The sequence below is a fragment of the Lithobates pipiens genome, unplaced genomic scaffold (genome assembly GCF_037356315.1).
Source record: "Lithobates pipiens isolate NorthernLeopardFrog02 unplaced genomic scaffold, aLitPip1_a1.2 Scaffold_30, whole genome shotgun sequence".
NCBI lineage: Eukaryota > Metazoa > Chordata > Amphibia > Anura > Ranidae > Lithobates > Lithobates pipiens.
The window spans coordinates 75,041,230-75,066,028 of NW_027507791.1; the positions used below are offsets into that span (position 1 = coordinate 75,041,230).

The 24,799-nt window shown below is 41.8% G+C and overlaps 1 protein-coding gene across 2 annotated transcripts in view; it reads left to right on the top strand.

The window, feature by feature from the left end:
- Positions 1 to 24,799, top strand: part of KIAA0586 (KIAA0586 ortholog) — a 216,805-nt gene that overhangs the window by 51,475 nt on the left and 140,531 nt on the right. For both annotated transcript variants that reach the window (XM_077464465.1, XM_077464466.1), the window contains exons 15-17: positions 11,143 to 11,320; positions 13,752 to 13,943; positions 20,673 to 20,860. In XM_077464465.1, the coding sequence (XP_077320591.1) occupies positions 11,143 to 11,320; positions 13,752 to 13,943; positions 20,673 to 20,860 (558 nt within the window). The remainder of the gene's footprint in view (positions 1 to 11,142; positions 11,321 to 13,751; positions 13,944 to 20,672; positions 20,861 to 24,799) is intronic.

The following is a 24,799-nucleotide window of genomic DNA, read 5'->3' on the forward strand; positions in this document are numbered from 1 at the left end:
ATATATATATATATATATATATATATATATATATATATATATATATATATATATATATATATATATATATATATATATATATATATATATATATTATTATTATTGCCAAAAGTATTGGGACACCTGCCTTGACATGAACTTGAATGGCATCCCAGCCTTCGTCTGTAGGGTTCAATAATGATTTGTAGCTATTACAGCTTCAACTCTTCTGGGAAGGCTGTCCACAAGGTTTAGGAGTGTGTCTATTTGTGAGGTCAGGCACTGATGTTGTATGAGTAGGCCTGGCTCGCACTCTGCATTCTAATTCATCCCAGAGTTGTTCTATTGAGTTGAGGTCAGGACTCTGTGCAGCCCAGACAAGTTCCTCCATCCCAAACTTACTTATTCATGTCTTTATGGACCTTGCTTTGTGCACTGGTCAAAATAATTTGGTGGAGGGGGGATTATGGTGTGGGGTTGTTTTTCAGGGGTTGGGCTTGGCTCATTAGTTCCAGTAAAGGGAACACTTAAGGCGTCAGCATACCAAGACATTTTGTACAATTTCATGATCCCAACTTTGTGAGCACAGTTTGAGGATGGCCCCTTTCTGTTCCAATATGATTGTGCACCAGTGCCCAAAGAAAGGTCCATAAAGGCATGGATAAGCGAGTTTGGGGTTGAGAAACTTGACTGGCCTGCACAGAGTCCCGACCTCAGCCCAATAGAACACCTTTGGGATGATTTAGAGCGGAGACTGCGAGCCAGGCCTTTTTTTATCCAACATCAGTGCCCTTAGCTCACAGATGCGCTTCTGGAAAATGGTCAAACATTCCTATAGAAACACTCCTAAACCTTGTGGACAGCCTTCCCAGAAGAGTTGAAGCTGTTATAACTGCAAAGGGTGAGCCAACTCCATATTGAACCCTACGGACTAACACTGGGATGCCATTAAAGTTCATGCGCGTGTAAAGGCAGATATCCCAATACTTTTGGCAATATATCCTGTGTGTGTGTGTGTGTGTGTGTGTGTGTGTGTGTATTTTTTTTTTTTATTTTGTTTATTTAATTTTTTTTATTTTTTTTTATTTTCACATTTTTGAGACAGCAGGTGGTGCTTTAGGGTCCTTTCACACGGGGCGGATCAGTTCTGATCCGCCCCGTGGATGTCCGTTTGCTCAGCGGGGATCACTCCGCCGATCCCCGCTGAGCAGGGAGATGACAGGTCTGTCTCCGCACACTGTGCAGGGACGGACCTGTCACAGCGCCGCTCTCCCCTATGGGAGATCGGATGACGACGGACCGCAGTGCCCGTCGTCACCCGATCCGATCCGCAGACGGATGGAAAAATAGCTTTTTCCTCCGTTACACTTTTTCGGATCGGAGCGGGTCGGATGTCAGCGGACATGTCACCGCTGACATCCGACGCTCCATAGAGCTCTATGGAGCACCCGTTCAGGTCCGCCTGAAAAACTGACAGGCGGGCCTGAACGGGACGTTAGTGTGAAAGGGGCCTTAAACTGATTTCCACATGTTTATTCACCACTTATTTAAACAAAGTGCATTGTTTACAGAATCCAAAATCTAGAAATAAATGTTTTTTGCAGTGACTTATCCGTTATCAGAAAGCTCAGTCAAGTTTTACTGAGAGATGCAAGATCTTTAGATAACCCTTAGTACTTTGGAAATCTTTTTACATGTGTTGAATATTTGTCAAATATTTTGTATGTTATATACCTATAGTAAAAAGAGAGATAACCGTTTAAAAACATATAGAACAGAAAAATGTAATCGACTCCAAACTATTATACTTTCACTTTGTCAAAATACAGGAATTATAATTTACACTAAATGACCATTCTGATTTAAAGTTGAAAGAGGCAGCAGAAAATGAGGACTATGAGGGTTTTACCAGCAGCTTATGGTAAAACGCGTTTCTGTGCTCCCAGGGAGGCCAGCTCTCAATCTATTATCTTTATCTGGGAGGCTGTCAATACTTATGCCCTGTACACACGGTCGGACATTCCGACAACAAAATCCGTATTTTTTCTGACAGATTTTGGCCCAAACTTGTCTTGCATACACACAGTCGCATAAAGTTGTCGGAAAATCCGATCGTTCATAATGCGTTGACGTAGAACACGTACGACAGGAATATAAAGAGGGCAGTAGCCAATAGCTTTCGTCTCGTAATTTATTCTGAGCATGCGTGGCGCTTTGTCCGTCGGAATTGTCTACACACGATCGGAATTTAAACGATCGGATTTTGTCGTCGGAAAACTTTAGATCCAGCTCTCAAAGTTTGTGTCGAAAATTCCGACGGAAAAAGTCCGATAGAGCCCACACACGATCGGATTTTCCGACAACAAGATCCGATCGCACATTTTCCGTCGGAAAGTCTGACCGTGTGTACAGGGCATGAGGGTAGGACTGCAGATAAGAGTTGTATTAACCCGCACAGTTTCTACATAGATTTGCTTACAAAACACTATCTAGGCCCCAGCTACAGGTGCAGCACCGGGTAATCCTTCTTTTTTTTATTTTTTTTTAAATTTTTTTTTGCACCAGCACTTTCTGTAATAATTTCTTTCTTTGATGTACAGTGAAGTTCTTATAGAACCTTTAGGGAGTGTTTTGAAGAATTTCAAAAGGTAGAGAACCTCACAAAATGGTTTTGAAGTCCAAAAATGACATTTACAAATTACCTACTCTGTCTGTAGATCTACCCTTTTCACAGATTCCTTTTGGAGTTAAAAGGACACCTCTTTTTAAATGGTTCATCATAGGCAGGTGTCCCAATACTTTTGGCAATATTGTGTGTGTGTGTGTGTGTGTGTGTGTATATGTGTGTGTATGTATGTATGTATGTGTGTGTGTGTGATATATATATATATATATATATATTACACATACACATACACACTATATTGCCAAAAGTATTGGGACACCTGCCTTGACACGCACATGAACTTTAATGGCATCCCAGCCTTAGTCAGTAGGGTTCAATATTGATTTGTAGCTAGAACAGCTTCAACTCTTCTGGGAAGTCTGTCCACAAGGTTTAGGAGTGTGTCTATGGAAATGTTTGACCATTCCTAGGGTCCAAGTAATTGGACCCTAGGCAAAGCTTTAGAGGACACACCTCCTGGGCCCATCCCCATAACCCTACACCACAAAGTGATTTGTCAGTTTTGTGCTATGGTCTGAAGATGATGAACCTTTTCTCCTTTCATGGAGAAAATCACCCTCGGATTAACTAGTTTATTATTCTTAAGGAATAAAGCGTATTCTTTATTATTTTATCTTTAATCAAACCCTCACTGTCTTCTAATGCCAGCATAGAAGCAATGTATCTGGATCAGCGCAGCCTCAGTAATACATTGGGAATTGTACCACAACCTTACACTGTGGAGACGGCTTGTAATGTTGCTTTGGGCACTGGATTCTGCATTGGTGCTCACCACGGCACTTGCTGCAGCATGTTAACATCAGGGTGATATACAGGTTTAGGGCTGTGGTCCATTGCGGGGGAACCCAGTCTCTGAAGACCCTTTTTGGACCACAGCCACTATGCCTGGCAAAGCCTGGACTTTATTTGTAGTCAAAAGTCATGGATGGGTAAGACAGGGTCGCTCTGTATTTCACAGTGTTAACTTTTAAAAATTGGCGCAAAAATTCAACCACTCAGAGTTCAGTCTCTAAGTGCATGTATTATGTAACAGGTGGTCATTCACCTTTCACCACTTCTGCTTGGAGCCCTTATAAGTTGCATAGGCATTTCCTCCCACCTTTTTGCTATAAGGATTTATTACAGGAGGGTGTACACTGTGTACTCCTTATCCTATACTCCGCATCCTACTCCATGGGTACCCACAGGGGAATACCCTCACTTTTAGCTATGGCAGAGGTCAGATGAAAGAGATTAAATGCAAAATCACAGGAGAGCATTCACTCTTCACTAAATTCAGGGGTTGTAAGCACCACAAAGTATTTTTTCCTTTTTTATTTTTTTTTATTTTTTTATATTGACTCATTCGAAGACCCCCACAACCCACTCAACCTCAGAGTAACAATGTATTCCTTGCATCAGAGAAAGAAGGTCTCCAACATCGGTCTCCGCATCGGATTCTAGCTTTTTTTTTCAGGCACTCAACAAGCAGCCTGTTTGACTATGGTGTTTAGACAGCCATCTTTGTTTAAGGCCCAGAAACGCCATTCCTCTTCTTATACTCCCATTTTGCAACCGGAGTCGAAACCCAATATGCCAGTCCTGGATAACACAGAGACAAAAGGGAAAAAAGATACTAAGACCGTATTGGAGGAAGCTGTGGAAGATTTTCCTCCCCCCAGGTTGTCACTATATTGAAGAGGGAGTTTCACGTAATATGCTTGCTAATGTTGAAAATCTCATTGCCTCCGTCAGCAAAAGCTTTGGCATTGTGCAAGCTGACTTTCCTCCGTCTTGCCTTGCCCCTTTTGGGTAGAAAGAGACCTGCAAAATCCTGCAAAACATTGCCTGTTCATGAACAGATAGAATGTACAGTCTGACAACTGGGTCACTTCTGACTCCTGAAGAATTTTCACTCCCCTCAAATTTTTTGCTGAGCTCTATCTAGTGGAAAAATTTGTTATTTCTGTAATTGACCCTGCTGTCTCCGTCCTAAACAACCATCTGAGTGTTCCTATTGAAGATGTTCCTCCTTTTAAAGATTCTGCAGATAGAACATTTGATCTTGCAGGCCCAGCCCTGCTACAAACTCTTGCTGCAATCTTAGTATGTCAAACTGCAGCTAACTGGACTAGGACAATGAACAACCAACACAGCAATTACAATAAATGCCTTCTGCTCTGCTTTTCTGTGTAGCTACCATAGAACATGCCATTAGACAAATCTCCAGAATGGCTCTAATCTCCATTCACATGCACAGAATCTTATGGCTTAATGCTTTGACAGCTGAAGTTGCCTGAAAAAGGCACCTCGCACATATACCTTTTCAAAGAAGACTTCTGTTTGGTGGGGTATTTACCCAATTCATCAAAGAGGTCACAGGTGGGAAAGTTTTACTTCTACAGTGGAAGATCCCAAAATTGCCTTTCTCAGGGGCCCCTAGCTCTTGTAAACACAGACCACCTGTCTGCTCTTACCACACTTTAGCTTCAAAACTTCAAAGTTCAGCCCTTCTTTTCAGTGCAAGGCTTGGCCCACCCCGTCAATTTACACAGCACTTCAAGGGGTATGTGCCCTTCATCCAGAGGTTTTCAAACTGATATGCCACAAATGGTGGAATTCTGGTTCTGGACATCCTAGCCTCCAGTTTCAACAAGAAGTAATTTTTATTTACATAGTTACATACATAGTCAGGTTGAAAAAAGACATAAGTCCATCCAGTTTGTTGCCAGAACCAGGGATCCTCTAGCTCTAGACTCAGATGTCTTGATAATCCCCTGGTCTCAGGTCAGGCTAATTTACACCTTTCCTCCAGTGTGAATCCTATCTTGTCTGCTCAAGAAAATAAAGCAAGAGAGGAAAACATGATTAGAATTGCACCAAAATGGCCCAGAAGAACCTGGTACACAGGCATAGACCAAGTTCTTGTAGAAGACCCATTACCTCTTCCCAACAGGCCAGATTTGCTATCTCCAGGCCCTCTCTTCCATCCTGATTCTCTGTGTCTGACTTTAAATGGCACAGCTTTTGAAACCCTGGTATTGGCCTCATAAGGCTTGATAACCCTAGCCCTCAGTTGCATCAGCATTGGATGTATTTTAAGGTCACAAAATTTATTAGGTTCACGCTGTATTTGAATACCTAAGTATTTTAAGTTATTAACACACTGTAAGGGGGTATTGGCAGCAGTGACTGGTGACAAGGGGTCTAGAGAAAAAAAGTACCTATTTTGACCAATTTAATTCGGACACCCGAGAAGCGCCCAAACTCATCGAACAGGACCAGAGCGGTCCACGAAGAGGACCAGGGCGGCCCGCAAGGAGTCCACATCATGCAAATACAACAGGGCATCATCCGCATACAATGAGCTCTTTTCCTCCAAGGGGCCAACCCTCAGCTTCTCCACCTGCTGTGAGGCCCTAAGTAAGATGGCCAGTAGTTCCACTGCTAAGGAAAAAAGGGATGGGGAGAGAGGGCAACCCTAGTGCATGCTGCGCTGCAGAGGAAATCTCTGAGACCCTACTATTAGTACGTATACAGGCTGTAGGAGCTTGGTAAAGCAGTTTCAGCCAATGCAGGGAATTGTGGGTCAAAACCATATGGCCCATTATCTCCCAGACAAATATCAGCAGGTGGCGGTAGGTATAGTCCCCACCAGTACATATTCTGTAGTGGCAATAGTAGCATGCATAATTATGTATCTTCCACCCGCATCTATCCTGACATTTAGAAGTTGGAAGGGAAGGGATCTGCGGACCAGAATGCTTCCCTTCCCTTCCCTTCCCTTATACTGACCGCTCACCCAGGCCTTTTTAAGACCAAGGAGTCTCCTGCAAAACACATATTTGGGGAGTATATTTTTCAAGATATGTGAAAACAAGGGAGCACAGCTGAATTCAGTCCCTGGACATTCCAGCAGAGTACTGAAAAATTTGTCATAAGGGGTAAGAATAAAGCATGGACACCGGAGAGCAGTACGGCAGCCCCAAATCACAAGGAGCTCAAAACCTATCAGGGCGGAAGACCACTTTGCAGTATAAACACTACCGTATAAAGCAAAGAGCTCGGATATTTATACGTTGAGACCATACTAGTAAACATTGGGAAATAATGTGAGAAAAAAAACATGAAAAATAAATCCCAAAACTAAACCCAAAAAAGTCAGCAATATTGACCATATCTCCCCACCCCAGAGATCCCCAAAACTGGAATCGTGCATATTTCCCCAAACCAGTCTCTTTGAGTAACCAAACCTGGGAGATGTGTGCCAATCAGCAGGGGATAGCAAATCACCCCTCTCCATCTGACTCAGAGGGGGGACTGCAACCCCTATTGAAAAGAAGCATGCATCAGCATTCCCAGCAGGAGATGCTAGAGTTCTAGTAGTAAAAAAGCATGTTGTGCAAGTGCAGTTCACCTGGGCTAGCCAGGGGCAGAAACTTAGGAGTCTGCTGCATAAAGACCTGAAACAGTTCAGGAAGGTAGACATTGTAAGTCATATCCCTAAGGTGAATATGGGCACAGTCGCTTACCGAAACAAGGAACTGAAAGTTAATATATAAACATATAAAACAGATGGGAACTGGGACTCCTCCATGCCGCAGGGAGCAGTGCCGACCCTCCAGGGCTAACGAGGGACACCGAGCAGGCATATAAACTCAGCCATGGTCTCCAGGAGTCACAAACTAAAGCGGGTATGATTCGCTGGCAGATAAGTAGGGAGCAAGCAGAGCCCGCTCATCTCAAAGGTGGCAGCGACTCCAGCCACGAGGGGGCCTCCCGAGGATTGGTGAAAAACCGGAACATTTCACCATCAACCAACCGCAGCTTCTCCAGGAAGAGGATGCTATGCTTGATGCTTTTGGCCCTCATGGCCGCCTTGACCGCATCGAACGATCTGTGTTTGCTTCTGTGTTTCCACCATGTAATCTGAAAACGGAAGCAGTTTGTTCTGATAGGAGATCTCCCTCATGGCCTGTGCATCCCGCAGAAGCTCACCCCGGTCCCTGAAGTTCAGCAGCCGCAGGATCATCATCCGAGGAGGGGAGCTGGCCAGATGCCGCTGTGGTGGCAATCTGTGTGCTCTCTCCACCGTGAAATATGGAGAGTGTTGGGCTGCTGATACCAGAGAGCAGCAGATCTTCCACAAAGGTAGATGGATTTGGTCCCTCTGCTCCCTTCACCAGACCCACTATGTGCAGGTTGTTTCGTCTGCCTCGATTCTCTGCATCCTCCGCGCGATACTCGAGGACCTTCACTTCTGTTTGTAAGGTACGGAGTGCTGTAGTTTACCCCTCCGCAAAATCCTCCATGAGGCTGACCCACTGCTCTGCTACATCGAGATCAAGATCCTGCCTGATCAGACCGGTATCCAACTGTACCGCCTCCAAATTCCCGACAGAACAGTCTAGCAGGCCTATATCACCACCATAACCTCAGGTATACCAGGGAGAGGAGGAGAGGAATCCTCCACTGGTGTCGTCTGGGTAGAACTCCTTCCTGGGATTCCCACCACGTGCAGTGTAGGGCTGTCAGGCACAGGCACACATGGGGGAAATCGGAGTCTATTACCGCCTTTTGGTCTGCCAGATTATTTGGAAGACAGAGGGTCAATTCACCCAGCACAGGGTTAAATCAGTCCAGGTAAGAGAATTATAGCGGATGGTACTCTAGCAGAGCTCTGGGAAGCACGTATGCTCACCCCATCCATTTTGAACACGCCCCCCCCCCCCCCCCCCCTACTACACATCTTTAGAAAAACTCCAATTTGGTTCAAACCAAAAATCTAAATTCAGCAGAAGTGGAAATCAACATGTTGGAACATTTCGTATATCTCTGCCTGCAACAGTAAGATTTGTGATCAGATCTTACATATGCCGCACTGCCCCTTGTGCTGTAACCGGATGATAACAGTAAGGGTGAGGCTTCCATCATGACTTAGCAGAAATGACAGTGATTATTTTGTGCCATTGATTGCATATTGCAAAACATAGAAAGCATAGACCTGTAGTTCTCAGCCACTGGTCAACGAAACTGTAGCTGCAACTAAACCACTTATTGCCGGTTGGCAGATGATAAGCTGGCTTAAGACCAAGGGCATTTGCAAAAATGGATTGAAATCTTGTGACTCATTTACAGTTGTTGATATGCAACTCTTGTTTAGGAAAGACAACCAGTGACCAGCCATACTTTGACATTGTATCTCTGGTACCTGCACTTCTAATTTGACTCAGCCTTACTCACTATACTGAATAGTAATTGTTGAAATAATATATTGGCCACATAGGATATGCCTAGCTTGCAGTTTGTCTGCTGATCTTAACCCATAGTCTGTATTGTGCAAACGAGCTGTAAAGATGACCATAAATAAAAAAGCTTTATCTCTGTGCTTTGGTGGGGAGGCATATGGCACTGATAAGTAATATACCAAACTTATAAATAATCTTAAGAAAAAGTGGGTAGCGCCAAAAGTAAATGAATGGCAATGAGATGTGAATACTGTTATAAATGGACAGCACATTAAATATAAAGTCCAAAAAAATGCTAAAATTAAAACACGGCCACCATTATATTTATACTCAAAGGCACAAGAAATGCCAAAAACACCAATTTGATTGCAGGAAGTAAGCAAAGTTATTCAGTGGAATAACCACCAAAAGAGAAGGGTGTTGGGGTCTCCTAATGCAGGAAAAAAGTGCATATTCTGCCTGAGAGCCTCTAAAATTACAAATAGGAAAAAAATAAAAATAAAAAAAAAATTTAAATCATACATTGCAACCAATGAGCAGCAATGATCCACTAAAGAAAAATATATTAATACATAAAAATATATAAAAACATACACATTTGATGTGCAAAAATATCTAGGAAAAGACAGCAACAGACAAACAGATCTATTTTTTGTCAATGAAGCTGTTGATGTGAAACTCAATATTATGTCCTGAGGGGGAACGACAGCGTAATGCATGTATCCACCAAGCTTCTAACTTGCATGCCTCTCGTTTTTTATATTTAGGGTTTCTGGCATGGTACTTTTCTGAATGGTGACGAGAAACTATGATGTTTATATCCATGTCTGATATTGTAGACATGCTCTCTCAACTTGTCCCTTTAAACGTCTTGTGGTTCTACCCACATACTGTTTCCCACAGGTACATTCTAAAAGGTACACACCATGGGTAGAATCACAAGAAATAAATTGATCAATATCCAATTGTCTACCTATTATAGTGGAGGTAAAATTTGTCTGCCTATGTCTTTGTCCACTAACTCTACATATGACGCAGTTATTACATGGGTAAAAGCCTTTCATGTTGCCAAAGAATTCAACTTTTTATGGGGGTTTAATGATGTTCGGTGCAATCTTCTCCATCAGATTCGGGGGCCCTCCTAAAAACTATTGAGGTTTGTCTGCGAGGATTTGTTTAGGGGAAGAATCCTGCTTAAGGATATCCCAGTGAAGCTTGATGATTCTCTTAACCTGACAATGTTGCATAGAGAAGCTGGTGATAAAAGGGTAAGAAAGATTTGGTGTGGTAATTTTTATTCCTATTTACACCAATTCCTTTCTCATTTCTTATTTCACTAATAAGTTTATATTGCTTATCCTATCATGGGACTTGGCATTTAAATCTATTTTTCACTATAGGTTTTTTTTTATTGTTGTTTTTCATTTAAAAGTGTGTGTATGTGTGTGTGTGTGTGTGTGTGTGTGTGTGTGTGTATTCCATTGTTTATACACTGGCACGAGCACTGGGAAATATAACCTGGGTATTATATTATAGATAAATTAGTCATTCTGGTATAGGTAGCGTCATAAGCCCTATAAGAACATTATAAATAACATTTCGTTTGCTGTTCATTTACTTTTGGCGCTACAGACTTTTTCTAAAGATGACTATAGACTATGAGCAAGCGTATTCCCCCAACGACACAAGCTGAGCTATTGTATTCTGACAGTGTAACTCCTCTGCTGTCAGAATACATTTAGTGCTGCAGCCGATTGAATGAATTCAAATATAGCAACAGTCCTGAGGTCATTCTCGAGTGGTTGAGAGATTATTAGATGGACTCCTCTCAAATAGGAATGGCCATAGGTGGCTCAAAATTTGTCCAGTCCTTGCTAAACCGGACAAATTTGGATCCATCTATGGCCTACTTTAGTTGGAACCATTGTGTTGCCCTGCAAAGTAGGAAGCAGGGCCTGCCTATATAATGAATAAAAACAGCTACCTCTATATACATATTTTGTTACAATCGATATACAGAAACACTGTTTTTAAAATGTCAACTTGCCATTATTTATATTCAGCTGACCCCTGTATATGGTATATCTAAAAATCATTGCACTCTACATTTTTCTTTTTAATTAAGAAAGGTCTGAGATGTTCCTAGATGAGCCATTTTTTCTATTTACTGCACAATACACAGTAGTAGTAACTCACTGTCGCCATGTTTTTTAAAAATAAAATTTTTTTTTTTTTTTTTTTTTTTTTTAGGAATCTCAGAAGATTGATGAATCCTTCCCGATTGATGAAGAAGCCTTAAACAGAGTTTATGGGACTCCAGTGTATCAAGGACACCGCAGCACCCTCAAGAAAGGACCATACCTTAGATTTAGCTCTCCCTCTCCCAAATCCAAACCAAGGCGGCCTAAGGTTGTAGAGACTGTAAAAGGTAAGTGGCTTCTAATATTATGTATATATGTGTGTGTGTGTGTGTGTGTATATGTATGTGTGTATATATATATATATATATATATATATATATATATATATATATATATATATATATATATATATACATATACATATACATATACATATATATATATATATATATATATATATATATATATATATATATATATATATATATATATACATATATTTATGATTTGTCTTCTGTACGCCATATCTGCCCAAAAAAGGATTCTGTGCTTGTAACTGCTAGTCTTCTTCTTCTTCTTCTTTTTTTTTTTTTTTTTTTTCAATGGTATTCAAATTCACAGTTTTGTGAATACATGGACTGGCATTAACTTCTTCAGCACCAGACCTAAAACTAAATACCCATTTGAAATACAAACGTGAACTACCTTCTCTGCCAAATTATTTGTAATTCATACATATGTGCCAGACAGCACAGTCAAATGGGTGACACTGCTTTCCGTGGAACAGTTAAGGATAACAGTGATGTTACCTCTCTGCCCACAGTCTGCTGATTGGACAATGGAGAAGCAACAACAATAGATTATCAGCTTTGCCCACTGTGGTCTGCCCTCCTGGTAGCATGTTTATGATCACCACATTTACATGCAGCAGAGCTCAACTGACTAGTAGTAGTGCCCTTCTCTCCTCCAGTCTAAGTGCTGATGTGCAGGAGATGGTGGAAGGCCGATATTAGCACAGATTTAAGCAGTTCTGTTAGCTGTATTTAAAAATATTCAGCTGTGTTCAGTGGTGTTTTATATCTGCCTTGTATTCGCTTCAATGTAGAAAAGATTTTACATTTTTAAACTTCTGCTGCTGTTGTGAAATAATTAGAGCCATTATGACTTATTAACCCCCTATTAACTGTCTCTTCATTAAACTACTGTTTTACATGGGCACAACTTCATGTGTCTCCCACTGGGCTCCAGAAAGGGATTTTACAGTGAGCACAAAAATCCTATTACTTGTCAATGGTTTCTTTTTAAAATAATTTATTGAGAATGATACAATACAAGTTAATAATACAAGTTTTAACATTGTATAGGGCTATCTAACTTGAATAAAGGAACTTCTCGGTTATTAATTTGGAATAACAATAGTACAGTTACAGTATAGAGAGTAATACTGATCTTTTATCAGTAAATATATGTGAAGAATATAATCATAACAATTAATAAACCTGGTATAATTTGCATAAAGGAAAATTAATACTACGTCTTATATTAACCGGTTCCCAACTGGCGCACGCCGATGTACGTCGGCAGAATGGCACAGGCAGGCAAATGGGCGTACCTGTACGTCCCTTTAAATTTGCCGCCCTGCCATCGCGTTCGCCGCGGGCACAGCCGCGATCGTCTCATGGGGCTGCTGAACGGAGAGATGCTGTTTGTAAACAGCATCTCCCCGTTCTGCCTAGCAACTAGTGACGCTGATCTCTGCTCCATGTGATTGGAGCAGAGATCAGTGTTCACTAAATTAAAGCCCAGCCCCCAACAGTTAGTAACACACCCCTAGGAACACTTAACCCCTAAACTGCCACCCACTGGTTAACCCCTTCACTGCCAGTGTAATTTGCACAGGAGTCACTGCATTTATATAGCAGTGATTGCTGTATGAATGATAATGGTCCCAAAAATGTGTCAAAAATGTCTGATATGTCCGCCATAATGTCCCAGTCACACTAAAATTTACGATCGCCGCCATTACTAGTAAAAAAAAATTATTCATAAAACTATCCCCTATTTTGTAAACGCTATAACTTTTGCGCAAACCAAATCAATAATCGCTTATTGCGATTTTTTTTTTTTTTTTTTTTTTTTTTTTTTTTTTAACAAAAATATGTAGAAGAATTCGTATCGGCTTAAACTGAGGGAAAAAAATGAATTAATTTTTTTTATATATTTCTGGGGGATATTTATTATAACAAAAAGTAAAAAATAATGCGTTTTTTTCAAAATGTCGCTCTATTTTTTTTTTTTTTTATAGCGCAAAAAATACAAACCGCAGGGGTGATCAAATACCACCAAAAGAAAGCTCTATTTGTGGGAAAAAAAGGACGTCAATTTTGTTTGGGAGCCACGTCGCACGACCGCACAATTGTCAGTTAAAGCGACGCAGTGCAGAATCGCAAAAAGTGGTCTGGTCTTTGGCCAGCAAAATGGTCCGGGTGGAAGTGGTTAAAGAATTAGACATAGAGATACAACTATGTTGTCTATGACCATTCTTTTTTTAATTAGTGTAAAGCAAAATGTGTTTACTGTAGTAATCTTTAGCAATTGAAATTTCTTATATATTCTAAATACCAAAAGACTTTCTATCATGTTTTACATGGTTGACTACAGATCATTTTTCTATACACCTTATGAAAACGAAAGTGTTATAGTGTATATTTTTTACAGGTGTGAAGTTAAAGTCAACTAAAATGCAGACAGATTTTCCTGAGACTGAGATGGCAATTGCCAGGGGGAAAGCACCTGAATTTTCTGTGGCAAAGGAATATAGACCTCAGTATTTATTCATTCCCTATGATGAACCCAATACATCATCTGTTCCTATGGAGGGACAGCTTATCCAAGCTGCGATTCCTCTAGGTAAAGTACTCTCTGAAATAAAAATGTATTTATGTATAAAAGAATCCACCACGCAGCTGTCCAGATGCAGGGTCTCATAATAATCACAGAGAAAGGAAAAGCGAAGAAGTTGCACATATTACACATCCTCTTCCATTCTATCCTCTATCTCCGGTTGCTCCAGTTGTTATAGGTGAGGTCTGCAAATGAATGTTTCGTACACATGGCAACAAACATATAGCGTAAAATGTAGCTGAATTTTCTGTGCCAGGAATGACCAGTGCAGCGTACAGCTGTCAGTCCGTCTATACAAATCAATTGCAGGGTGTGTGTGTGTGTGTGTGTGTGTGTGTGTATATTATATACATATATATCTCTAATATATACACACACACACACCAGTATTCATTTTAGTTGTATTTAGTCGACTAAATCTCCAGTACATTTTAGTCGACTAAAATGTCCTACGTTTTAGTCGACTAATATCTAATGGTTGTAATTGAATTGTAATGCATTAGTTAACATTTGTCTACAATTTCCAAACTCATTATATACGGCTGGAGTGAAAAATCGCATATATTATTTAAGGTATTGAGCTATGAACATGCACTACAGACCAGTGTTAATTCTGAAGTCAAATTTCAATGTAGTTTTAGTCTTAGTCTTTTAGTCCCATTTTAGTCTTTTGACTAAAATGCCATTTTAGTTTGTCATCTCAATTGTTTTAGTCGTATTTCACACACACACACACACACACACACACACACACACACACACACACACACACACACACACACACACACACACACACACACACACACACACACACACACACACACACACACACACACACACAGTGGATATAAAATGTCAAGTTTCAGTAAACGCTGAAAAAGTTCTTATGATTTATTGTTTGTCTGCTTTTTTTTTTTTTTTTTTTTTTTACATCACAGAAACCTGACATTTTAACAGGGGTATGTAGACATTTTTTTTTTTTATATCCACTGTATGCGCAAGTCTGAGTGGCTACATACATACAGGGCTGTAGGAGCCTCCCCAAACATAGGCGTTCCACATCCATGTATGCACAGTGAATATAGGGCTTAAAGCAGAGTTCCACCCACATTTTTCACTCCTCACCATGCAGCACTAATGTGCATCCTGAAAATGAATTGGCAATTTTATTTTTTTTCTGTTCACTTACCTGATCAATGCCTATATCTAATTTCACTTCCTCCTTTTTTTTGTACGTCATTTCCAGTTGTGCATTGGCTCTTGAGAGATTTTGGTCAGCTTGGCATAGCGCTGCTCCCACAACATTTTAATATTGGCGTCTATTGAAACTCTTGGTCAGCTTGGCGTGGCTGTGCCATGTCAAGCTGACCAAGATTGCACCACACTGCACATGCGCGTTATCGGCGGGTGCATGCTGGGTAGCCAGCATGCATGGAATCCAAGAACGACACTGTGGCTTCAGATGCCCACACCGTAGATGGCTGCGCTGTGCAGGAACTTCACAAAGTAAGAAAACAACACTGCACAAATAGAAAGCTGAGCATAGTTTACAGCATACCTTTGTTAGATTACACGAGGTATGAGAATTCCAGGAGCATTTTTATCTTAAAAGTCATATTTCGGCCATAACTCCGCTTCTAAGGGTCAATGGTCCCGTCACCACCACTAATTCTGGGGTTTGCTAAGGCAAATGGAACTTGCAAAGTAATTCACAGAATATTGTTTTGAGGCCATTGAACAGTATATTTCAGTTAAAGTTTTTGTGCGTGGAGTTCAGTGCATTTTTCCCATCTATCATGAAAGCTGATTTTCATGTGGTTTAGCATATAAAGATTCTTTGCGACATTGTATTACAAGGTTTACTTTATGCAGTCATTTGCATGGGTTATAATAAATAGGGAAATAGTCTATCGTGACAATAAAAGAAATGTTCTGGTGACCTTTAGCACAAAGCCATGCAGCACAGGAGTGATAATACCGTCCGGTATATGACCCTTAAAATGTGTAAAGTGTAAACCCTAAAGCACTTGTAATGAGGTTAGTGCTGCTGTTCTGAAACTGCCAATATGTATCTTAGTAATATGTGCGAAATCATGAATTTCGAATTATGGGGGTTTCCTTTGTGACATGTATATGCAGGTGCCAGTGATGCAATCCTGATCGTAGATTCACTGCCTAATGCATCACTTTCCTGGAACCAACCTGCAGGACAGGAGCTGAGAACATACAGCAGTAGCTAAACTCCTGGACTCAAGCAGAACAATGTCTGTTACAGATAATAGTTCCCGTGCCGTGATTCAACCCCCTCTCTCCATTTAAAAATGCACAGCCACAGCCATGGGTGTCCGCAGAACTTTTATCTGGGGGGGGGGACATAATTTTAGGGTCACCCATGCGCCGCCCCTTTTCGACAATGTCATCATCACATTATCATAGTCAAAGACTGCAGACATAGTACAATCCCTAGCCTAAGTAATGGATAATGGCCAACAGGCCCTCTTACCAGACCCAGCCAAACTACAGCAGTGATCCCTCCGGCTGGAAGATCTCTCACTCTGGGTTCCCCGGGGGCGACTCTGGTCAGTAGTGTAGCATGTTTGTACCCTGGCAGTGGCTCAGTCTTTCTCTCTCTGGTGGTGGTGGGCAGCATGGCTCTCTCTGGTGGAGCTGGGCAATGTAGCTCCCTCTGGTGGTGCTGGGCAGTGTGGCTCTCTCTCTCTGGCTTCTGCTCAGCACACTCCTTGTTCTTTCTCCTGTAGCACTCTCCCTCAGATTTTTTCCAGGCTGCAGTCTTTCAATCTCTTTTGATCGAGCTGTAGCCTCCTCCCTGTGGAAAATTAGGCCGCCAATCTTTGGGACTACATGTCCCATGATTCTCTTGTCTCCTTTCATTGACTTGAAAAGGGAGATATTACCGCTCCAGGAAAAACAAACCGATAATGAACCTTTCTCTTGGTTCGGAAGTCATAGGTGCTGGCAATTGCTAATAGCAATAAATGGGAACAGATTCTGGACAGCCACACTCTTGAAAAGTAGTCTTCTTTTTATTGAGAAAAATTCACATCAAAAATCAAAAGATGGAAATCACAGCAGACAAAATAGCTGACATTTTACACTAGCAGCAGTGCTTATTGATAGCTGGAAGAAATGGAGCGGGCAGGAAGCTAGCTGGTAGGCGAACCTGGTAAGAGCTATAGTCTCTTCTCCCTGACAGGAGAAAGGGGGGCGACTGGGGGAAACCTCTGATAGCCCGCAGCTTGCCTGTCTCCTGTCACAGTGCCGCTGAGTTCTCTGCTGGACTGAACAGGGAATAGAGCCTGAAGTCACACTACACTAATAGGGGGGCTTGACAACACAGTGATGGTGTCACCCCACTGGCGGGTGGCACACAGGTGTGGGCTGCCTGCACCCTGATAGCGATGCAACTGTGCTGAATTTTAAGATCCGATCCCTGATTCCAGGGGGAGGCCCGTGGCCCCCCTTGCCCCTACCTGCAGACGCCCATGGCCACAGCATCGTTAGAGGCTGTGCTTCGGGAATGGATAAGCAGAGGGAATGGAAGGAAGCGCCATGCCAGAACTGTTATCTGTAATAAACAATGTTCTTATGCTGAAAGCATTGCTGCTATTCTGGGTTCTAGCCGGCGCGCAGTGGGGCCTATACACCCTTATTTCAGCAAGACATTTATTACTGTTCATACTGGAGTTTTACAAAATAGTAAAGGTTTAAAAAATGATAAAAATCACTGTGCATGGAATTGGACTTTGAAAATTAGTCCACAAGGCTAGCTCTCGCATGTCTGTGGAGATTTATTTAATTGTGTTTTGTTGATATTGATTACAGACTCTACATTTCCTTAAGTATACTTTTAGATTTGTTGGCCCCAGTAATAGAACCCTGCTGTTAGATACTGCAAAGACATCCAGCAGCATTGAATGGAAAGCTCTATGGGCTGCATTTCGGGATTTGCCTGTTTTATGAAGCTGTTGAAACTTCTGTACGCAGCTTTCTTAGTAAATATGAGCAACACACGCTCTCCCTCTTTTTTGTTCTGCAAAGTAGCTTCTGTAAGGGATGTCTTTTATCATCTCTAAAATTTTCTTGTGCCCTCGAGCTGTAAGTAATACTGACCAGACATTCTCCTCTAATAGTAAGGGGAGGTTAAGGGGAAAATGGCAATGTATGCTAATGACACTCTGCTTTTTCTCTCAGATACGGCTGCCTCCAGCTACAAATGCCAGGTTCCTTATAAAACAATTTGTCTACCTCTATAGTTTGCACATAATCTATATAAAATAGATTTTTTTCCCCCTCCTGGTCCCACTGTCTGTCCTCTATCACAGATAAAGGGGGTCTCAGAATTTGGATATGTGTGGGTACAAATTTCAAACTTTATTACAGAATACAGCTCTTTAAAAATAAACCCCATTACTAAAAGATTTTGCTAGTGTTGAGTAGAGCCATTGGAGAGATTTACCTTCACTGTCCTGCTGACAATATGTACACAGACTGAGATAATAACCTGATGGGTTCTAGCCTAAACTAAAGGAAAGTATTTTTATTGTTGCTGTTGGAGAATGAGAATTGGCAACAGGCCCTACATTTACTTATTCATTTATGTTTGACTTATAAGACACCTTTTTTTAAATAATGTTTTGCTTTTTTATTATAGTTTTTGTGATTTTCACAGAAAAAAGAGAAAAAAGTACATTCAAACAATACCCATTATATTCCTTGTTCAAAACAGTCTCAACAGACAAATCACTGATAAGTATAAATGCATTCACGTATCTCTTCATATAACACAGATGTTCATTACATCCTGTCGATGCATAGAGCTTGGCATAAAGCATATCACACATATATGTACAAATAGTATATTATTTTATGGGCTTTACAGACATATTAAAGGTATGGGGTCTTAGAACTTATGGCATATGAGTCTACTGTTTTACCTAGTTATTCTAGGTGACACAATTAAAGCGTCATGTCAAAACTTAAGTCTTCAAAAGGTTAGCTAGGATTTCCATATTTTAGAAATCTGTTTTTCTGTGTGGTGTAAGACTTTTTTTTTTTTTCCTGAGTCAGTACTGGACCCCGATTTATCTAAAACTTTAGGAAGACTTGCCAATGACAACAAGTTGCAAATCTTCATTTTTCCAGAGTAGTTTAGGGACCTAATACTTTAAAGCACTGGTCATCAACCCTGTCCTCGGGTCCCACTAACAGGTCAGGTTTGCAAGATAACTGAAATACTGTCAGGTACTCACCAAAGCCGAAGTGCTGAGAGCGGCTTCCCTTGCAGCTGGGTGCACAGTACCCCTGAGGGTGAAACAGTGGGTACAAGGCACGGAGAGGCACGGGTTGCCAGCAGGTGACTAGTATGCAGAAGGTCTTCTGAAGGAAGAGATGCCCGTGCAGATGATCTTGGAACTGGTAGAAGTAAATGCCTGCCAGGGGTTCTAACACCTGGAGTGAAGGCCGAGGGTCAAACACAGGTATCAGTCCGTGAGACAAAGGATATTCCAGAGGCAGGCCGAGGGTCAAACACAGGTAACAGTCCGTGAGCCAGCAAGGCTAAGTGCAGAAAACAGGGGATATTCCAGAGGTAGGCCGAGGGTCAAACACAGGTATCGAGCAGGAAGTCCGTTTAACAAGCCAGGGGTCAGATCAGGAGAGAATCAGAGTAGTCTTTAAGCAATCCGGGTCACAACAGGAAGTGGTCAACAGGAACAAGAACACAGGTGAGCTGAGGAGACAAACCAGCAAAGACACAGAGCACATTGATGCCTTTTATAGGCCTGTCAGGCCAATCAGGTAAGGCCCATAGCTGTGTGCATAGGTGTGCACATGCGCGTACGACATTGTATCGTATCACGCATATGCGTGCGTCGTTGTGCAGCTCTTAACCGCAGGCGCACGGGGAAGTGCCGACGTTGAAGTCTGGTGATTCTCTGACAAATACATCACAGGTGATATCATTTGCTGCTCAGTGATTGCAGTCTTCTAGTCTGCATCTCCCCAAGGTAATACATAAAACCTGGCCTGTTAGTGGGCCCAGAGGACAGGGTTGATGACCACTGCTTTAAAGGTTCTTCAAGGTACTATAAAGGTTGCTTCTATGCATCTGGTTTCCCAGCAAGCTAGTTTTTTGTTGATGGTATCTTTTGAGTGACTCTAAATCTGCTTTCTTTATTATTATACTTGCGTAATGTTGTAAAAAAAAAACGTAGTACTGGCTCAGACAACCAGGCAACAATTTTTTATTTTTTTTCAAAAGGCAATGTGAGCAATTACAGCTTGTATACATGCAATACATATTCCATTTAAAGCCAATCGGCATGTAGGCTTTTCCCTCAATTGATACTTGAATGTATTGTATTTAGGCTATTTTTTGACTCCTATTGAAATCAGTGGGGCCAAAAATACCCCATTCTGTTTCAAAAGTAGCTAATGTACCTTTTTGAGTTTCTGATGTTGAAGTAAAAGCATCTGAACACTGAAGTATGAACAGGGACAATGCAAAAGCATGGGATTTTTGTTGTAAAGCTTTTTGGAGCTTTGAGCTACAAAATGCTCAGTGGTGAAAGACGAAAATGTATGTTTCCAATGACTTTACAGTACCAGAGTCATAACATGCGTATTATGTATTTTGTTGTATAAAAAAAAGATGTCTGAGTTCACGTGCATAAAAGGCAACTTGTTGTTATATGTAGTTTATTACTCGGATTTCAGGAAAGCCACGGATTTGTACTACAGCTGCTTTTCCTTCAGCTGTAACTCGCACTAGACCACATCCGGTTATTGTCAATGTGTCTGTTCCACCGCAATCCCCTAAGGCACAGCCAAAAGTGGTGAAACCCAACATAGCAGTAGTGGAGATGAAGTCTGAGAAGAAGGAACCACCACAGCTCAGTGTCCAGGTATGGCTTGTATTGTGTCTATTTAAAATCACACTTGTATTTTAGCTTGATGTTTTTCATTTTGGCCTTTGATTTATTTAGGGCTCATTTATCCACCTCAATATCAACATGGTACACCCCCCTTTGTAGGCCATTTTTTAGTTTTTAGTGCTGGATTAACTAAAATAGAACTGCAAAGATATATAGTATACCGTGTCCGTACCCTTGTTACCTCATGTATACCATATTGACAGCGCTAGAAAAAAATATAAACTAATAAATAAAAAATAAAATATAATATATATATATATGCACCGAATTAATGACATATATAGAGGATAATTATTCTATGTTTAGAAAAAGTCACTAAAAAAGTGTCCATAATGTTTCCAAACATATAAATCTCAATTTTCAATTGAGCTATCACACTTCGGAAAAGTTCAGAAAAGAAGATCCATCTCCAGAAAAGAAAACACCAGTGTACGAAGAGTCTGACGGCCGGTGACACCCCTTATGGTAATTCACTCACCAGACCCCCAAGGGTTAACAGGCACTTCACTACGACTGTTAAAGCAATCCCACTAGTGTCCCTCTGGAGAATCTTCTTATCACACCGCCATAGGTTCCTCAACCTCAGGTTCCCTGATCTCTCACCGATAAAAGTTCACTTGATTCCCATTGACAGCACCAGATCCACATATAGAAAACGATAAAACATAGATTCCATAGTGCAAAACTGTTTTATTAATTAAAAACACTCGTGTGCTTAAAACCATACGTACACAGTATACACAGCAAAGTTTCGCATTTAAAATGTCACTGGCAGCAATATCGGGGTAGTCTCACCGCAGTCCTGAGCGTGTTTGATCTAATACCGCCTCAGCTTCCACGGCGGGTCCCGGGTAACCACTCCAATAGCCTGTTCTATGGTGACATGTAGCTGCCTGGTCACGCCCATACGCGTTTCGTCATCACGTCTTCGTCTGTGGGCGCCCACAGACGAAGACGTGATGACGAAACGCGTATGGGCGTGACCAGGCAGCTACACGTCACCATAGAGCAGGCTATTGGAGTGGTTACCCGGGACCCGCCGTGGAAGCTGAGGCGGTATTAGATCAAACACGCTCAGGACTGCGGTGAGACTACCCCGATATTGCTGCCAGTGACATTTTAAATGCGAAACTTTGCTGTGTATACTGTGTACGTATGGTTTTAAGCACACGAGTGTTTTTAATTAATAAAACAGTTTTGCACTATGGAATCTATGTTTTATCGTTTTCTATATGTGGATCTGGTGCTGTCAATGGGAATCAAGTGAACTTTTATCGGTGAGAGATCAGGGAACCTGAGGTTGAGGAACCTATGGCGGTGTGATAAGAAGATTCTCCAGAGGGACACTAGTGGGATTGCTTTAACAGTCGTAGTGAAGTGCCTGTTAACCCTTGGGGGTCTGGTGAGTGAATTACCATAAGGGGTGTCACCGGCCGTCAGACTCTTCGTACACTGGTGTTTTCTTTTCTGGAGATGGATCTTCTTTTCTGAACTTTTCCGAAGTGTGATAGCTCAATTGAAAATTGAGATTTATATGTTTGGAAACATTATGGACACTTTTTTAGTGACTTTTTCTAAACATAGAATAATTATCCTCTATATATGTCATTAATTCGGTGCATATATATATATTATATTTTATATTTTATTTATTAGTTTATATTTTTTTCTAGCGCTGTCAATATGGTATACATGAGGTAACAAGGGTACGGACACGGTATACTATATATCTTTGTGATTTGTCTTTTTATATGATAGCAGCTTGTTAGGGTGTATTTTGACTCACTTCGTAGGGCGCTGGGATCAGTGGTTGACACGCTCAATACTTTGTGTTTCGTGTGTCTATTCCAGTGATACTAATACTTGCTAAAATAGAACTGCGTCACAGATCTTAAGAGTGAAAAAATATCTTATGTAGCTGCTATCCTATTGATACAGTGATCAAAACCAAATTAAGAATCAAGTGGATAGTGCTATCGTAAAGCTCAAAAACTCTTATGAAAGTGTCCAGTGCTGTAAATACAAAATTCTAAATATTATTTTATCAATAAAGTGTCCCGTACAAAATAGGGCCCATGAAAGGATGATCCTTATTTCTGTGATGTCAATCATCTACTATTTTTCATGCTTCACCACCAATTATGTCAAAACACTCACAAAATCAGTATGCTGGCAAATGAATATGGCCAGCAAAAACACATTTAGTTGTATAGCCAGGAAACCATTGGTTATCCAGACTCAGCCGATCCCTCTTTGGAACTTTTCACCGTTGACACTCCATCATCCACTCAATACCAATCCAATCCCAAGCAGAAGAAAATGGTTTGCATAGCGTAAAACCGTTTGATACTTTTATTTCTTAAAAACCATTCAGAACACTTACATTCAGACGTATCGTCACCCACCCGGGGATTGGACACGGGCTGAATATGTGTCCGGAGATGGCTTGTGCGGTTTTACTAGTGTCAGTGGTGACACTGTTTAATGTAAGTGTTCTGAATTGTTTTAAAGAAATAAAAATATCTACTTTTTTAGGCAAACCTTTCTTTTTCTCCTCCTTCCGATTGGCCATTTACCATATTTATTGGAGTATAACACACACAGTCGTGTAAAAGCGCTTGTTGGAGCACTTATCACAGCTGTGCATGATACCCTGAAGATTCAGGAGCCAGCGGATCCCTCTGCTGATGTACTGATCCCTTTTGGGTCCCGCAAGCCAGCACGTTCACCTGAGGTGTTCCCGTATTTGACAAATACTTCTACAGGGAATGGGGTCGCCCGCAACGGACCTTTTCGGTCCCCAAAAACTTGGCGGTGCGCTACCCCTTTGAGGACAGCCTTCTCCAAAAATGGTCAGCTCCTCCGGTTGTGGACCCCCCAGTATCTAGGTTAAATAAAGTAACCACGATCCCGGTTGAGGGGACTCCTGCATTCAAGGATCCCACAGACAGGAAGGCCGAGGCGGTGGCTCGTTCCTTGTTTACGGTTGTGGGGTCAGCCATGCGACCTGTACTGGCATCCGCACTGGTGTCGCAGACACTGACTGAGTGGGCAAAATTTTTGAACCTCGAATTGGGAGAGCAGAACGCCTCCCCTGTCTGCGTGGAGCTAGCAGACCAACTAGTGCAAGGCCTTAAGTACGTTTGTGATGCGGCCCTGGATACTCTCCCGCTGTTATCCAAGGCTTCAGTGTCAGCTGTGGTGATGAGGCGCCTAATTTGGCTGAAATGCTGGTCGACTGACCAGGCATCCAAGAAGGCCCTGACGGATCTTCCCTTCCTTGGCGAGCGGCTCTTTGGAGCCCCATTGGATGACATTATTAAAAATGCCATGGGTGGTAAGAGTACACTACTCCCACAGGCCAGGAAGGCTAAGGAGCCACGCCGCAGGCAAGGACCCTCTTTTTCAGCTCACAATCGGCTTTTTCGTCTGTCCGGTGCTTCGGCAGGGCGCCCACGGACGGTCAGAAGCGTCCCTGGAACCGCAAGCCTGCGACCAAAAGTGCTACCGCATGAAGGTTTGCCCCAACCCATTTATCGGGTGGGGGGTCGTCTTTGGGAGTTTGCAGCCCGGGGGACCTCCCGGTTATCCAACCAATGGGTCTGCGATTTGATTTCCACAGGCTACATGATAGTTTCTCTCTTGGCCGCCAAACAGATTCTTCCCTTCCAGCATACCCTTGTCCCCGGTTCGTTGGGAGGCCCTGTTGGGAGCAGTAAGGGACTTGCTGAATGAGGGGGTGATTGTACCGGTTCCGGAATCGGAACGCTTCCAGGTGTTCTACTCAAATCTGTTTGTGGTTCCCAAGAAGGAAGGGGTACATCCAGTCTTGGACTTAAAAGCCCTTAATCACTTTGTAAAGGTGCAGAGGTTCAGAATGGAATCCGTTCGCTCAGTTGTTGCTGCACT